We start from the raw sequence: 13,546 nt of genomic DNA, 5'->3' as shown, positions 1-13,546 counted from the left end.
GCAATACATAATAGTTTCAGGAATCTCTCCCCCACCGGTTGTCCACCACACCAAGAATTATGCCAAAACTGTATGCAAGAATCATCACCCCACTTAAAACTAGTGAATTGAACAAAACCATTACAAATTTTCCTTATAATTTTTCATTAATTCACCCCAAATGGCCCTGGGACCTATTAGAGCACCAACCACCCCACATGCAACCATATCTATGGAACACCACCCTTATCTATAAAGCCTCTCTCAGTTGCATACCTCCAAAATCATTTCCCCAATAATTACCTAGTGTCTGTTTGGGAACAACTTATTTAGTTTTTTGCTGAAAACGTTTTGCTAAAAGTGTGCTAAAGTATACATATACCTTGAACAAATTTGAAAAAGTGAGGTTTTAAATAGCTGTGCATAAAAACTAAAATCTAAAAGCTCAAACTAATGCCAAACAGAATCCTAATGCCTAACCCTTCACTTTGAATTAGTTTGCAAATTTTCCTCCAATTAACCAGAGGAAACTTAAACTCATCTCCAATTCCAACCCCATAAGAAATCCCCTTGCAACTTCTCTATGCGACAAGCTACTCCTGTGGTAACAGGATATAGAGACAGGTAGTAAGTTGGATAATAGAGACAAGTAGGTTGCTAGGTTGGATAAAGTGATCCTTAAATGTCTATGGCTACGGATGGATGCGACAAGGGCCGCAAGTCCCTCGCTCTTCATAGAAGTACAATACAATTAAACCCAAAAAAGAACTACAATTTAATAGCATCCATGGTAGCATTTATTGACTTATACAAAGAATGCATAAATCAAGCAAAACATATGCATGTTGATCCAATGGTTGCCAAAGTACATAACAGGCGACAAAAAATACTCAACAAAGAAATAAGCCAGCATAAATGCATGATTTCATCAAAAGTGAGCATTTCCTAGTTATGCAGAACATTTTTTTTTCAAGTTAACCTCTGTCATTTATAATGCAACTTTTGGAGTGAAACTTTATTTATAAATACATAAGCAAAAACACAGAAGGAAGAAAGCTACCACAAGCTTAGGGACCATCCAACCATATTCTGGTGTCCAATCTAATGATGGCCGTAGCTCATTGCGAATGGCTTCATACGATAATCCTTCACCCATGGGAGGAGGTGGCAACTCAATCTGGAAAAGCAACAAAATGAAAAATAAGAAAAGAAAAATATAGAAACATAATGCTTCTTTCTTAGCAAAGTATGTACTGGCAAGCATTATATTCAAAATTATATGAACACAGGACAGAAGACAATATCAATGATTTTCTTTGTCATTTTTCTTCGTATCTTTGGTGAAGAATTACTGCCTTTTTTTTTTTTGGATAGGTGTTTTTAAGCTCAGTTTCTTGACAGCATATATTAAAAAGCAATTCATAAACACCTCCAAAAACAATAAATGGATGCCAGTATAGATCACACTCAGAAATTGACAAGGATCAAAAAAATACTTAACCTCCTTGTATTATCTTTTGTCCTTCTGGTTGATTACTTAACCTCCTTGTATTATCTTTTGTCCTTCTGGTTGATTCTAATTGCACTTACTTCCTTCAGTTTTAAAAACCAATACTTAACCTCCTTGAAGTTTTGATTAGGTTGAAATCTTTTTTTCTTTTTTCTTTTTTGGGTCAAAACTAACAAAACTGAGCATGTGACAAAGGCATGAGTTAGTAAACCAATAAATTTCTATTTCTATAAATAAAAAAAATTCATTAAAAGTGCAAAGGAGCACAACCCATGTACATGGGAAGTATACAAGGAATACACCAAGAAATTTTAACAAATTTGAAAATAAATAAATATATAAAGCAATCATAGCTATCCAATCATTAGAGTCTTCAACTCTTGAATTTTTATTCATTTTTAATGATGTAGAATCTCACCAAGGCTGGGCCCTTTGGACCCACCCCTGGGGTCTTCAATTCTTGAAATTGTTCTTTCACAATCTCATAAACTAGATGTGTTGTGTTGTCTCCAAGTACAACACCTAATGCATAAAGGAATAGGCATTCACAATGCCTAAATTACAATGCCTACCAAATCCTCCTTTCCAGCAATCAAGGAAATCCACCAACCATCTAGGCATGACCCATTGCACCCCAAATAAACATAAGATCATATCCCAAAATTCTTTGGCTACTTAACTCACAATGGATGAGTAGGTGATATGTGGTTTCCTTGGTTGTGTTGCTTTCTTAAAATAATCATTAGTATTTTACCTAATGCTACAATCCACAAAAAGAACATCTTCTCTAAGGGAAAATGGTTGAGATTAGTCAAGTAGAAAAGTAGATAAAGGTTCTAGCTCCCAATCTTACATTGTTTTTTTCTTTTTTATATATAAAGTTCTCAAGATATTGGTGTCCCAAAGCAAATTACCATAGTCACGTTCATATGATTTGCCACCAAAGTGTCCTTGTTACAAATTACTGAAACAATTTTGGACATGCCTCCATCAAAGGTTGCTTGCCAGTTATCATGCAAACAATTTATACAAGTGGCACGTGCTGTCACCCACTTCAAATTAGCAAAACAAGAAAACATTCCCATCCCTTCCTAATATATTTCCATAAGTTCATCCCATTTGGACTATTCATCATATTAGAACCAACCACCACAAAAAGTACCATAGTTTTATCCACAAACTCTCTTTAAGGAGCCTCCCTTTCAATCACATTTTGACATAACTACTTTCATAAAAGTGCCTAATTAAAAATACCACAAAAAGTACCATAGTTTTTATCCACAACCTGTCTTTAGAGAGCCTCCCTTTCAATCAAATTTTGACATGACTGCTTTCCAAAAAGGGCCTGATTAAAAAGTTTAACATTCTTAAATCCTAACTCTACTAGCCACATAGCAACATAAATTTTAGGCTAACTAGATGGAATTTAAATTCATCACCCATACCTCTCTGAAAAAGTCTTCCTACAACTTCTCCATGCATTTAACAACACTGACAAGCCTCAAGGGTTTTGTTGGTTCATTACCAGGCCTTAACTTTACAAGTTTCCAAGAATTAAAGATACAAATCAAGAAAATCCTCCCCCCTCTCTCGCTCTCTCTCTCCAATACAACCAATAATATAATTTTAGAGGGTGATTATTCAAATTTAAAGTACAGGGGGCACATTGCAAATGACCCCATAGTTTAAGGTGGGAAATAGCAATTCAATCTACACGGCATGGCCCAACCCATTTTGTAAAATAAAAAAAATAAACATACGCACACATACAAAAACCCCACTCTGTCCAAGGTTGGTGACCCATCTAGCGCTGCCACTAAACTCAACAAGGTCAAATTTCTAATATTAAACCTAAATGATTTTGTTGAACCCAATTGATCAAAAATGATGCTGTTAGAGTGATTTTATTCTATTTTATTTTTGGGGTAATTACACTAAACCCACCTGTGGTTTAACCCGAAATCACTTTGCCTACCTGTAGTTTAAAAAGTGTCATTTTATCCACCTGAGGTATGTTCCGTTTGTTTTCCATAACCCACCTCTGTTAAAATCAGGAGTAAATAGGTATTTTTGCTCAAATTTTATTTCTCTCTCCTCTCAAAACAAAAAATAGCACAAAAATACAAGAGAAACAAAATCAAAAGGGAGGGTTTTGTGAAAATTAATATTTGGACCCTATATTCAAAACTCCTGATTTCACCTCTCCCTATATTCAAAACTCCTATATTTGGGTTCAGTAGTGAATTGATAGTCTCTGAGAGCAGCAACAAATGGGTTCAGTAGTGAATTGATAGTCTCTGAGAGTGGAGAGAGAGCTCTCAATGTGGTTTACAAAGGGAAGCTTCGAAACAATGGCCTTGTTGCCATTAAGCACTTCTCCAAGCTCTCCTGGCCTGACCCACATCAGTTTGTGACAGAGGCTTGTGGAGTAGGGAAGGTTCAGCATAAGAGAATGGTGAATTTAATAAAGACCCCCTCTGTTTTCACCTCTCCCTTCACAGACATGTCCCACAAAGAACAACCTCCATCTTCTTCTTGCAGAAATAAAAGCTATTTTTAGCACCAGGTTAGCTTGTTTCGAGTAAGTGGCCTTATGGAGTGCTGACAATCGGGGTTCTCTTTGGCATTTTCACAAACAATTCATGGTCTTGGTTCATTAGAAGGGAAAAGGATATTCAAAGATCAAACACCGCAGAAAAACGTTATTTTCTCAATTTTTACACGAATAAAAAAGAAGAGGTGGGATTTGATGGGCCGGCCGGATCCAACGATATCGGGCTTCTTTATGAATTCCTTAAGAGAACTTTATGAATTCCTTGCACCTCCTCAACCCAGATCATGATCATCTTCAGCTTCAGAAAGTAACGTGTGGGGCAATGACAACGACCTTCAAACCCCATTGGAAAGTAACTGTGTATTTGAGATGAGAAAAATCGTGTATATATAATATATTTGATTGAGACAGGTCATAGTGTATTGTTCGGTTGATTGAAGGGCAATATTGTATTGTTCGGTTATTTGGGTAGGTTGATCTGGGTTTTATTTTTTTGGGTACGTTTTTTATGTTCAAGATTTATGTGAATTGCGAGAGAGACCAATACCACTTTTTGATCTTGTTTCTCTTATAATTTTGTGCTATTTTTTGTTTTGGGAGGAGAGAGACATAAAATTTGAGCAAAAATACCTATTTACCCCTAATTTTAACAAATGTGGGTTACGGAAAACAAACGAAACATACCTCAGGTGGGTAAAGTGACAATTTTTTAAACCACGGGTAGGTAAAGTGATTACAGGCCAAACCACAGGTGGGTTTAGTGTATTTACCCCTTTATTTTTAACTTCAATATCTCATATATTCTCATTATGAGTTTCTCTTCATATTGGATTTAATTTGGGAACCCTACAAGGGCTTCTAGATTCACTATTGTCGACATTTTATCATGGATTAAAATAATTTGGGTTAGAAGTTTTCTTCCAATGCTTGGTGCTGATTCCGAGCAAGCACATGTATTGATTCATGGATTCCGATCTTTAGCCCATTCTTGGTGCTTATTCTTAGGTTCTATTTTTCTATTTTTAATTACTTGCTGCTAATTACAAGCAAACCCGAAGTGTTGATTCTTATGTCCCATCCCATTGTTCTATTCTTCCTTTGTTTCCCAAACACATGGCTCTTTAGTTGGTTGTCCTGCATCACCCATTCCGTTTATTTTCATTAGAAAGTGCAACAAATCTTCGCCATTACTCTCTTCGCTAACAATTTCATCACCATCCTCAATCCATGGCCACCATTATCATGGACAATGCCAAGATCAGCATCCTCGTCATTCACTTCCCCACACTCCTCGTTGTTGAATTATAGAGGCACTAGGGCCAAACTTGATTTGAGACTCATCCACCACCAAAGGCCACCTATCGAGGGCACTTAGATCACATTTTGAGCTACTTTGCCAGATACAGTGGCTATTATGTATGAGCCTCCTATTTTCTGTATTTGTCAACCTTTCTTTTGAATTCTCTTAAATGTTTTAATTTTTTTTTCATGTTTTATTTATTTATTATAAAAACATGAGTACACAATATGCAAATGATATGAAGTAGGATTATATGATTGGTTTGAGGAAGCATGAGACTTTCACTTGCCATTAATAGAAAAATAAATATTTAACTTTAGTCCATCACCATAGGTAGGTTGATGCAAGACAAACCAAAACGATGCAACATGAAAATTGAAGAACTGGAAAAATAAAGTAATAAAATAACCTAGGAGTCAGAACTAGCAAAAAAGGACCTCTAGGAGTCAATACCTAGGATTGGCTAGAGTCATCACCAAAATTTGACGCGGGTTAAACCAAAACGATGCAACAAGAAAATTAAATAAATGAAAATATAAAGATAAAGAGCCTAAAAGTCAACACCTAGGCTTGCTTGGAGCAACATCAAGCAAAAGAGAACCTCTAGGAGTCAACACCAGGGCATTGGAACAATTTCAAGAGATTCTTATTCTTCATCATAATAATCCCTCCTGATAGGACCACAATACTAAGTTTTTATAGACTACTAAGTCCTAATTATTACTAACATAAAAAACTTGAATTCTAGTTATAATTTATTATTAAGGAAACTTAATTCTAAATGACTAATGAAATCCCACCAGAGGTTTAGTCTCAAATATCTCTGTGTGCTTCCCCATTCAGAGGTTTAGTATTAGATATCTCTCTTTTTTTTTTAAGTAGTATTGGATATCTCTTTGTGCTTCCCCCCATTAGAGGTTTAGTATTGGATTTAAACGTGAGAAGAAATTGTAACTGTCGTATGCCACAAAGAGGTAAATTGTTGTTTTCACTTCTGGAAAAACTGCAATCCATTTTCAAAAACAGAAAAAACCCATTTCTCATTAAGGATAAATAAAATCAGTAAAAATAATATGCTTCCTAATCTCAATCTTTAAAATTGTTTTATCAAAAAGTAAGTCTAAAAATGAGACCAATGACTCTTAATCATTAAACCAAATTCTCATTAAGGGTCCATTTGGTTGGGAGGATGGAAAAGTGAGATAATAGAAAATTGAGAAGAGATGGAAAAGTGGAAAGATAGAAAAAATTTTAATTTCCAACATTTGTGTTTGGTTGGAGCAGTAGAAAAGTGGAGAGACAGAAAACTTTTTTATTTGGTTGAGAAGAAAAATAGAAGGACAGAAAATAGAATGTGTAAATTTACCAATATACCCTAATACATAAATTTTTTTTTAAAAGGCTAGAATTAATTATCTTTTTTTTTTTTAATAATAAAAAACACTCATCCACAGATTGAAAAAAAGTGACCCACCTGACCAAATAAAAAACCAAATTAAAAAAACGCACAAACAAAGTAACCAAAAAAAAACAAAAAAACACCCACCTGGTGAAATGGAAAAAAATAAAATAAAAATCACCAACCTTACCAAATGAAAAAACGCACACGGAGAGTAAAAAAACCCACCCACGCCCTATTTCTTAAAATAAATAAATAAATAAAACCCTCAACAGTTGGAACAACCAAATTTCCAGATTGATTTTGCTCAAGGTATATTTTGCAGATCTGGCCACTGGAGAGGACGATGACAGGTGGACTTGGCATGAATCTCGGTTTGACTCACTATGACTCGTCCTTCACTCGACTGAACCTTCCTCTAAGGGTATTTGTGTCTTTCTCTTTTAGCTCCCATTTTCGCCTGCCTCTTCTCTCCTTTTGGAGAGATTGCAATTTGGTGGGCCCGGAGAGAAAATACCTAGGCCCCACCAAAATCCCTCTCATTTCCTCTCCTAACAAAACACCTCAACAAATTTCTTTCCCTCCCATTTTCTCTTCTTTTTTTTCTTTTTTTTTCCATGCTACCTAAAATCCACCCAACCAAACATACCCTAAACCTAATGGGAAGTAAATATTTGATTTTAAAGAAATCACTTAATTAGTTGCATTAGAAACAAAATAACTTGGATATTTATGATACAACCTGTAACCAAAATATTAACATCAAGGTAGGTAGCTAAAGCAAGTAATTAAGTGGTTGGAACTAATGTTACAGAGGTAAATGACTAGACTATCCAAACAATTTTCGAAAAACAAAACAAAATAGGTTATTCAAAAAAGATAGAATGCTCAAAAGTGAGCGCCCTTAAAGAATTACAACCGGACACTCAATAAAAAATAAAAATAAAAAAGCAACTAGATTATACATAAAAAGGTCAGTATGATTAACAGCATAGAGCAAAAAACATATCCACAAACCATCTCAAAATTAGACGAGACAAGATGATAACAAGCAAGCAAATCCAGTATTCAATACAAAGAGGATGACAGAAATATTACCTTTACCTTCCCGTCCCCCAATAATTCAATTATTCTTCCAGACCAATAGCAACCATCAGTAAACCAGTCTACCAAATCCCCCACTTTCAAAACATCATCAAAAATGACTACCACTTCTGAGATGGTATTAACATCAGGCATTTCACTTTCACGGTAGATAGGAGGAAAGCAAGGACGAACCATCAATTGACTTTTTACCTCCTTTGCATTAATGGGCTTTTGATACAGTTTTGCCCATTCTATTTCTGTAAAGGACGTAAAACAGAAGAATTAAACTAGTTCTTACAAACAAAAGCACAAACATTTCATCACGTAAATGCAAGCAAGACGGAGATGGTTTAGTTTTAATTTAGTTTTATCTAAATTTAGGAGGCAGAGATATTTCTATATTATATTTCTAGACACCAGCTGTACTTGTAGCCCATTAAATCTTATTTTTGGATTTTATCAAGCAACAAGATGGTTTTTATTTTATGTTATTTTATTTTAATTCAACATTCAGGTATTTCTGAACATGGATATATGTGGTCCAAAAAGAATTAATTTAGGTTTTATTACGTTTTGGGTTTTTATTTGTGGACATTTATTAGGGTGAGGTATTAGGTATTGGAGTTACTGATCAAATCCCTTTAAATCCAAGTCGTGTTAGGGTGAGGTATTAGTCATCTTTTATATGAACATGTTCTATTCAAGTTATATGAACATGTACTATTCAAGAAAGAATATGTTTTGCAAAAATATCAGAGCTATGAAGATTGCTTTAAGGTTTCTATGATGCAAGCCTTTCTCCTAGGCATGACACTGAGCAAACCCCAGATATGATTGGCACCCAGTGCAAAAACACCCCACTTATGCAGAATCTGGGAAAGGTGATTGGTAAGAAATCATAAGCCTAAATGTTCCATCATAGAAGGAACCTCAAACCCTTCTCCCATCAATTAGCACCCAAACACTCCTAGAACAAAAAAATAAATAGTGTTCTTGTCATATTCCTATTCATAACACTAGAACAACCTCTAGTTTTTGCCCTTCCTCACCATAATTTGAATCCATATCCTTTCCCTCTCCAGAACCTTTTGAAATCCCAATTTCCCACATCTTAACTACCTTACCCCCCCAACCCCCCCCCCCAAAAAAAAAAACAGTCTCTTCAACCTCCTTTTCAAGTTTACAATAAAATAACCATAGAAACATCAGGTTGCTGCCATACTAATAAGATTAGATTAGATTCTTTAGCTCTTTGCCCTGTATCACACATCCAATGGATTTTTAGCATTCAATACCTAGAAACAAACTACCTCTCAAAAAAGTTCTAGAAACAAACTAATCCAGTAGATTTTCAACGTATTTGTTTATGAAAATAAAAAAATCTTGCATGTCCTGCTACTCAATGGTAGTAATTGTCTATCAGAGAAGCTAAGAAGTTCATTTATTTCTTTGATTCTCACATCCATCACCTGTTTATACATATATAATATTAGGATCGGATAAGCCAACATTATCTTCATGGCAACAACTATTTCTTAAGTACAGAACATTATGTAGGTGTTTATTTCCACTTTTTGTTTTCAAACTCATTTATTTGACAAAAATCACTCTTCCACTGCATTTTTTTGGACATTAATGTTTTCTAAAAAATGAGTCATTTTAAGTATTTTTTGGAAATCTATCTCATTTTCCTACATTTGGTAGTGTCCTTAAAATGAAATAGAGTTGTTTTTAATAGTTTCCGTATTGCCTCTTAACTTTCTTTATTTAGAGTGGCATGAGATAGAGTTGTTTTCCGGAAAATTTTAATGAAAAACGATCTCTAAAAAAAAAGATATATTTTTAATAAGATTTTCCTTGACCAAAGATAGTTGGTTTTTTTTTTTTTTTTTTTTACATATATTTAATCCGATGCTATCAAACACAAAAAACTGCAGAAAACCATCTTCGCAAAAGATTTTCCATTGAAACAAATGGAGCGCTTGTAAAATTACTAATTTGATACTTTCTATGATTGCTTTTTGAGACCCAAATTACTTTTTGGACAAGTGACAACAAATGAAGCCTAAGAAGAACATAGCACTATTTTATTTAATGAGGCTAAAAATTTAACAAGCATGACCTTGGAGAACATATATTATAGGGTATACCAAGCAACATAGACCGAAACAGAATACTTACTTTCATCTGGAAAGTCAACATATTCTAAGTCATGCCCCATCTGGCCTTTTTTCCAGCTAATCTTCTTTATCTGATGGAAAACACAAGGATTATCCAAAGGAATGAAATACTTATTTATTTATTTATTAGTAGGTGGGCTAACTCCCATTGGGAGAAGAAGGGGCGGAAGGAAGGGAATAACTTAAGCAAAGAGAAAAGATTCACTCTGAAGTAGGGATGGCAATGGGACGAGGCGGGGCCGAAGGATGGGGTCTTCGTCTCCGTCCCACATGGTTTTGTCTTGCCTCATCCCCGCCTCGACCCGCATGACAGGGAGAACATTCTCACCCCATCTCCGCCCCTTGGGCCCCGCAAAGCCTCACCTCACCCCGTAAAACTCTACTTTTTGTTCATTTGCCCTACAACTAGTACAATTTTTTTAATGAAACCTATTTCATTAATAAAAATATACTTGAAATTATAACTAAATTTATCCCATCAAATCAAATCAATTTTTAGAAGAAAAAAAATGAATAACATATCCAAGTATTTAACAAGACAATCACAAAAAACAAAAACAAAAACAAAAACAAAAAAAACACATAGTATAACACATAACAAAATAAAAGTAGAAAACCACATCAAGTATAATAAAATAAGTTAATATTAATATGTTTATTTAAATATAGGATTTTAGGGTATGAAAAATTTACAATTATAACCTTTAGCAACGCGGAGCGGGACGGGGCGGGGACAGGGAAGGGTGGGTCTAAAAATTCTAAACTCATCCCCGCTCGGTGGTGCGGAGCTAAAATCTTACCCCATCCCCACCCCACCATCTTTGTAGGGCGGGAAAAACCCGCGTCGGGGGAAGCGGGGAGGGGCGGGTTAAGTGAGGCGGGGCAAAATTGGCATCCCAACTCTGAAGTTTTATATGTGATTTTATCATTAAACATCATGATAAAAGGAACTAGCAGGTGGTAAAAGGAATTTTCCTCTAGATCCCAAGTAGTCTCTTTAGCAAGGTACCTGATAATATAAGATCAATCATGGCATCAAATAACCAAATAACGAATAGTTTATGGATGAAGTATCATACTATCATGTGCAACCATGATAGGAGTCAATGGGTAGGACTCCAAAGTTGGCTTTATTTGACTAGAGTGTCGGGGGAAGCGGGGAGGGGCGGGTTAAGTGAGGCGGGGCAAAATTGGCATCCCAACTCTGAAGTTTTATATGTGATTTTATCATTAAACATCATGATAAAAGGAACTAGCAGGTGGTAAAAGGAATTTTCCTCTAGATCCCAAGTAGTCTCTTTAGCAAGGTACCTGATAATATAAGATCAATCATGGCATCAAATAACCAAATAACGAATAGTTTATGGATGAAGTATCATACTATCATGTGCAACCATGATAGGAGTCAATGGGTAGGACTCCAAAGTTGGCTTTATTTGACTAGAGTTTATGTGGTCAGCAACCATAAACCACTCACCACTATTCTCATCCCACATTAAGAATATGGGACGTCACCAACATGTCTCTACTAACAGAAGAAATATGGAACAGAATCCAATAGAGTGTGTGTATCCATTGTGGCCCAGCTTAAAATTGTGAGGTGTCTACAAAGATTGCAGGTAGATAGGTATCTTTCTAGTTGCACAGATACAAAAACCTTCGATGAGTCTTAGGCATTAGGTTTTCAAAGCCTGGCTCCAATGCTTTGACACTTGACTCTTAATATATATACTTGTATTATCTATTTCTCAAAAAATCAAAGGAATAAATTTGTGCTAATAGAAACCCATGGTGGCCACAATGTTCAGTCACAAACAGTAATTCAAACACCTCCCCCCCTATCCCGAAAAGCAAAACAGAATGAGAAGTGATTCAAAGCTTTCTATGTTAAGAGATCACATTATTTTTTCTGTTCCCTTTGAAAAGTGGATACAGCTATAAACAACGGATCATAGATGCAAAACTAGAACAGAATCATGTTGATCATCAACAAATGTTAATACGGTGTCAGATATAACAAGAAGAATAACCTATAGATACCTTGCATCGGAACCATGCACCACGAAAACCTTGGATAAAAGATCTTGACTCTGCCACTTGTCCAACTTCAAAAGGAAGGTCTTTATGGCCCATCAAACAATGTATCTGCAACATAAACACTTCCCAGCTTAGAAGCAGCTTCTAGGAAAGAAATATAGACAGTGATCCTTGACGAACTTTACTTATGAAAAGAAAGAGAGAAAAAGCTAGTCACCCCCTAAACTAAGTAACCAACAAGCACTACAACGATGAATCATTAACAGGAAACTTGGACTCACAGCTAGTGTGCTGGTGATACAGAACACCTATTCATGCACTAAAACCATTCATTGGTAAAAAAGAGATAATGTTCCATAACAGTCCCAACCTATAGTAGCCGAAACAATCAATAGTCTGCTGAAGTATGACCAAAAGTTCCCTCTTGAACGCAAAAGTAGCTTAAGTTAGACCCTGCTTTAGAGTGTAGTTTCTTTGGAAAGATATTTAGTACGATATTTAGTGCAGTTCACTTCCTCAACCTTTTTAATTCCCTCAACTTGGATCAACTCACTCTTAATTATCAATGCATTGATCTCTCTCATCTAAAAAATTATCAAACCATCTCAAGTAACTCTCATCTTTTCATCAATAGGAGCTTCCCCTATCTTTAAGGGAATTTCCTCATTTCAATTCTTATCTTTCCATATATTTCCACTAATCCATCTTAACATTCTCATTTTAGCTAGACTCATTTAATGAATATGTTGCTTCATAACAACTGAAACATTTGACACCATAGAGCACAGATGGTAGTATAACAGCCTTATAAAAGTTTCCTTTTAATTTAATAGGAATTATACAATCACACAATTCTTCTGATGCACTTCTCCACTTCATCCACCCTCACCTCATCCTATGATTCACATCCTCTTCAATCTCTTTATCTTTATGAATTATTGATCCAAGATATCAAAAGTTCTCACTATTTAGTATCTCTTGGCCATCAAGTCTTACCACTCCATCTCAATTCCTACTTTTACTAAACTTAGATTTCACATACTATGTTTTGGTCCAACTTAATCGAAAGTCTTTGGATTTTAGAGCATCTCTTCAAATTTCTAACCTGGCATTAACTCCACTTCTAGTTTCATCCACTAAAACTATATTATTTGCAAAGAGCATACACAAGGTGATGCAACCATGAAAGATGGATTTGCTTTTATTTTGCAAACTCGCCTATTCAAAAATTATTCTATGGTGTCCACCTGTGAAGTCTAATTGCAGTGAAAGTCAAGTGGTTTTAATGGTCTAAGTATGAATTTTTTAGGGTAAAAAAATGTTTTTATTTGGGTTTTACTTTATTAATTATTAGAAATTTTACATTCAGGGGCAAATTTGTAATTTCCACAATTCCCATGACTTAAGGGCATTTTGGTTGTTTGTTTGAGTCTAGAGTCTTCTAGGAGATCATAAGTGTTAGTTTTTTTTTTTTGGGTACAAGTATTTACTAGGTTTGGTT

General features: G+C 35.2%; 1 protein-coding gene across 3 annotated transcripts in view; it reads right to left on the bottom strand.

Annotated features, from left to right (window-relative positions):
• Positions 1-13,546, bottom strand: part of LOC111998443 (uncharacterized) — a 31,810-nt gene that overhangs the window by 6,610 nt on the left and 11,654 nt on the right. Inside the window, exons 2-5 of one of the 3 annotated variants that reach the window (XM_024030534.2) lie at positions 12,049-12,153; positions 10,010-10,079; positions 7,841-8,085; positions 1,040-1,156 (exon numbers count right to left, since the gene is read on the bottom strand). In XM_024030534.2, coding sequence (XP_023886302.1) covers positions 1,040-1,156; positions 7,841-8,085; positions 10,010-10,079; positions 12,049-12,141 — 525 coding nt within the window. In that variant the 5' untranslated portion in view covers positions 12,142-12,153. The remainder of the gene's footprint in view (positions 1-1,039; positions 1,157-7,840; positions 8,086-10,009; positions 10,080-12,048; positions 12,154-13,546) is intronic. The other 2 variants (XM_024030536.2, XM_065780589.1) reach the window with 2 other exon arrangements.

This window comes from Quercus suber, unplaced genomic scaffold (assembly GCF_002906115.3).
Source record: "Quercus suber isolate HL8 unplaced genomic scaffold, Cork oak 2.0 scaffold_240, whole genome shotgun sequence".
NCBI lineage: Eukaryota > Viridiplantae > Streptophyta > Magnoliopsida > Fagales > Fagaceae > Quercus > Quercus suber.
Note: the sequence above shows the minus strand (reverse complement) of the source record. Positions and strands in the feature narration are given on the sequence as shown.